This window comes from Triticum dicoccoides, chromosome 7A (genome assembly GCF_002162155.2).
Source record: "Triticum dicoccoides isolate Atlit2015 ecotype Zavitan chromosome 7A, WEW_v2.0, whole genome shotgun sequence".
Lineage (NCBI taxonomy): Eukaryota > Viridiplantae > Streptophyta > Magnoliopsida > Poales > Poaceae > Triticum > Triticum dicoccoides.
The window spans coordinates 79997449-80000862 of NC_041392.1; the positions used below are offsets into that span (position 1 = coordinate 79997449).

A 3414-nucleotide genomic window follows, 5' to 3' on the forward strand; every position below is an offset into this window, starting at 1 on the left:
CACGTAAATAACTATAGCTGGGTTTTTTTGGTGAAAAACCGACTAAAACCGAAGAAGAAAATAAAATACAAAACAGCACATGGGGAAAGTAGGCCAGGCCATTTTGGCTTGCCTTCAGCAAAGGCACCACTAGTTAACGCACACAAGCGCCCAACTAGGAGCTCTCCTCTAAAATACAAAACAGCTCATGGAGAAACTTGTAGTAATACGGTAGATGTTGTTCACTGTTTAAGAACCTGATGATTGGGTAGTCCCCTAATGGAGTGGTTTGTAATCCTGAACGACGTTGTCTAGTCGAATTTTTGGAAATGAAAATCAGGGCCGAAAGCTCCACAATTTGGAAATAAAGAACAAGAATTTGGAATGTGCTAAGCAGCAAGCACTAGCACTAGCACATTTCTAAGGACTTCTACCAGCACAACTGTTCCAACACCGAAATTCCCAAGAAAAACGTGTATTCGCTAAAAGAGAAGATGAACATTTGCATCACGCCGACGTGCTCCCAGGTTACAGTAATCAAATGGGGCAGTCCCTTTCTTCTGAATTTAGCGGCAGTTTCAGTCACAGTGGACAAACTGGGGCTACCATATACAGTCTGCGGGGAACCGCCCGCGAAGCGCGAGGTTCTGCAGCAGCTGCCAAGATCAAGAGCTGGCCGCATCGCTGAGAATCTATAGGCAAAATTGCAGTGGTAATTTCCAAAAGATGAAAGCATCGAACAAGAAAGTTTGAGTAAGAGCTGTTATGATCCTCAGCTCCTGGTTTATGCAATCAGAACTGAATGCTGTGTTGTGTCAAGAAAAATACATGCACGCTTTCGCCAAGATCTGTATGCGGGCAACACAATTTCTGCAACCATGAGTCTCGGTGACTTGCGCAACTCTGAACCTTGAACCGACCAGCACCACTGGTTTTGATAAATATCTTGAAATAACGCATGGAAAGACATGGATCTGATAGCACCGTGTGGGAAAACAGTTACCAATCTGCAGAATTTAGCAGATCTGCTCTTTTGAGCAGCAAGAATTACTAGTTGCTCAAAAGAGAACATCGGATCTGCAACTTCGCTTCACATCAGAGTCTTGCTGCAGATGCACAAATGGAATTCTTACTTACGGTGAACCCACAAATCAGACAATCACGCACAACAGATCCAGCGGTAAAAAAAATGTAGAACAGACCAGAGATTTAGCAGAAAATATGCGTGATCCCATTTATCAAACCAGAGATTTGAACATTTGATGGCATCCATTAGAAATACAAGGAGGGAAACATAAGGAGGAGCAGACAACTACAGAGTCATAAACATCTAGCGGGATTCAAGGGCAGCTGACACAGGGCGGATACAGAGCCTAGGCGCGCTCCCCGCGGATGCGGCGGGCGAGCTGGATGTCCTTGGGCATGATGGTGACGCGCTTGGCGTGGATGGCGCACAGGTTGGTGTCCTCGAACAGCCCCACCAGGTACGCCTCGGCGGCCTCCTGGAGCGCGGAGACGGCGGAGGACTGGAAGCGGAGGTCGGTCTTGAAGTCCTGGGCGATCTCCCGGACGAGGCGCTGGAAGGGGAGCTTGCGGATGAGCAGCTCCGTGCTCTTCTGGTACTTGCGGATCTCACGGAGCGCGACGGTTCCCGGGCGGAAGCGGTGGGGCTTCTTGACGCCGCCGGTGGCCGGCGCCGACTTGCGCGCCGCCTTGGTGGCGAGCTGCTTCCTGGGCGCCTTGCCGCCGGTGGACTTGCGGGCAGTCTGCTTGGTGCGGGCCATCGGAGCTGCGGGAGGCGGGCGGCGGCGAGGGATGGCCTGCTGCTGCGGTTTGGAGATGGAGATGGAGACTGAGATTGAGATTTTTCGCGGTGGTGGATTCCTGGAGAATGGCGGGATTTAAATAGGATTGACGACGGGTTTGGTGCTCTGCGCGCGATGATTTCGGCCGCGCGGGGGAACGGAGGATGGCACGGGCGCCGTTGGATCGAATGCAGATGGAGGGTGGGGATTCGAGTTTGCAAGCGTCACGCGGATCGCGATCCGTGTGCCTCGTGAGCGGTAGACTCTGTACGAGGCGTCGATGCATTTCGGTGTTTTTTCTTTCTCAGTACAGGCATTTTGGTCTTCCGAAAATGTTAAATGGACCGTGCTATGATCGATGATTTTTACCACGGTCTCATTGGCCTCTCCCGTATCAATCTTGCTTATCATGTTCTCATTTTTCAACATCAAGATGTATCAAAGCCTTTCTGAAGAGTTATGCCTGGATTTACTTTAAAATTGTACTACTATTATAGCATCCACAGTCGGATGCCAACAAACCGCCTCAAACGCTAGGGCGAACGGTTTGGTCGCAGAGTCGGACACACCAAACCGCCTCAAACGCGCAGGCGAACGGTCCGGTCGCAGAGCGGTCACAAAAATTCAATCCAGACGGGCTCCTCAAACGGGCCTCAAACACACAGGCTAACCAGCACCCCTCATATCAAGGTGTGCACAGGCGCGTCTGTCGCGTCGGACTGACGAGGGGTTCCCACACGGAATCACCCGGAAACCCGGCGGTCTGACGGACGTCTCCTCTAGTGGGCGTGTGAACGACGCGTGACGCCGCTCCGGCTCGCCGCTCGAGACCAAATGTAGCTATCTAAGTCGGTTGGCGTCCCCAACCCGAGCACATCCACCTCCTCCCTCTCCGCGCTGCCAGCCCGAGCCCATCCTACTCCTCTCTCCCGCTCTTCCCACGCTCTTCATCTCCGCCATGGTCCAACAAAAGATACCCACATACATTATGCTCACGTCGGAGCACCAGTACCAGATCGAGCAGGAGATTCGAGCGAGGCGCACCGCCCGCATTGATGTCGGGCTGCCTCCGAACTCGCCGGAGTCGAAGTAGGAGGAGGAGCAGTAGCAGGCGGAGGAGGAGGAAGGAGACGAGTAGCAGCCGATTCCGATGGAGGTTGCGGGCCCAACGGAGGACGAGATGGAGCAGCCAGAGCAGAAGCTAGTGTCGGGTCCGGGCTTCAACATATAGGACACCGAGGCGAAGTTCGCGATGGCCCAAGCGGCTGAGATGGCGGAGCAGCAGGCCATCCAGGATGAGGCAGGTGTGGAGGCCAACCAGGGGTTCATCCGGCAGGAAGGGGCGGAGACCGACGCGCTCTTCAACGAGGTTGAAGCGGAGAGGGATGCGAAAGCCAGCATGGAGGAGCCGAAGGAGCCGCAAGAGCTGGAGTTGCGGTTGCTGCCCATATATCCGGAGCCGGGCACGGAGACAGTAGACATCTCCGACTAGGATTAGGGTAGTTGATCTACGTAGTATGTGAATTTTATCATTTGCATGTTTTCGTATGGATTTAAGATCTATAGTGTGAGGTATTCGGATACAGATGAGCAAATTTGAGGACTAACTAGACATTGCTCGCAGACGCGC

General features: G+C 53.0%; 1 protein-coding gene across 1 annotated transcript; it reads right to left on the bottom strand.

The window, feature by feature from the left end:
• Nucleotides 1–1187: 1187 nt before the first annotated feature.
• Nucleotides 1188–1853, bottom strand: LOC119330889 (histone H3.2). Its single transcript, XM_037604017.1, has one exon. The coding sequence runs from the start codon at nt 1761–1763 to the stop codon at nt 1353–1355; it is 411 nt and encodes a 136-aa protein (XP_037459914.1). The 5' UTR covers nt 1764–1853; the 3' UTR covers nt 1188–1352.
• Nucleotides 1854–3414: the final 1561 nt, after the last annotated feature.

Excerpts from the sequence above, each read along its gene's own strand:
- LOC119330889 (XM_037604017.1), bottom strand. The coding sequence starts at position 1,763 with ATGGCCCGCACCAAGCAGACTGCCCGCAAGTCCACCGGCGGCAAGGCG.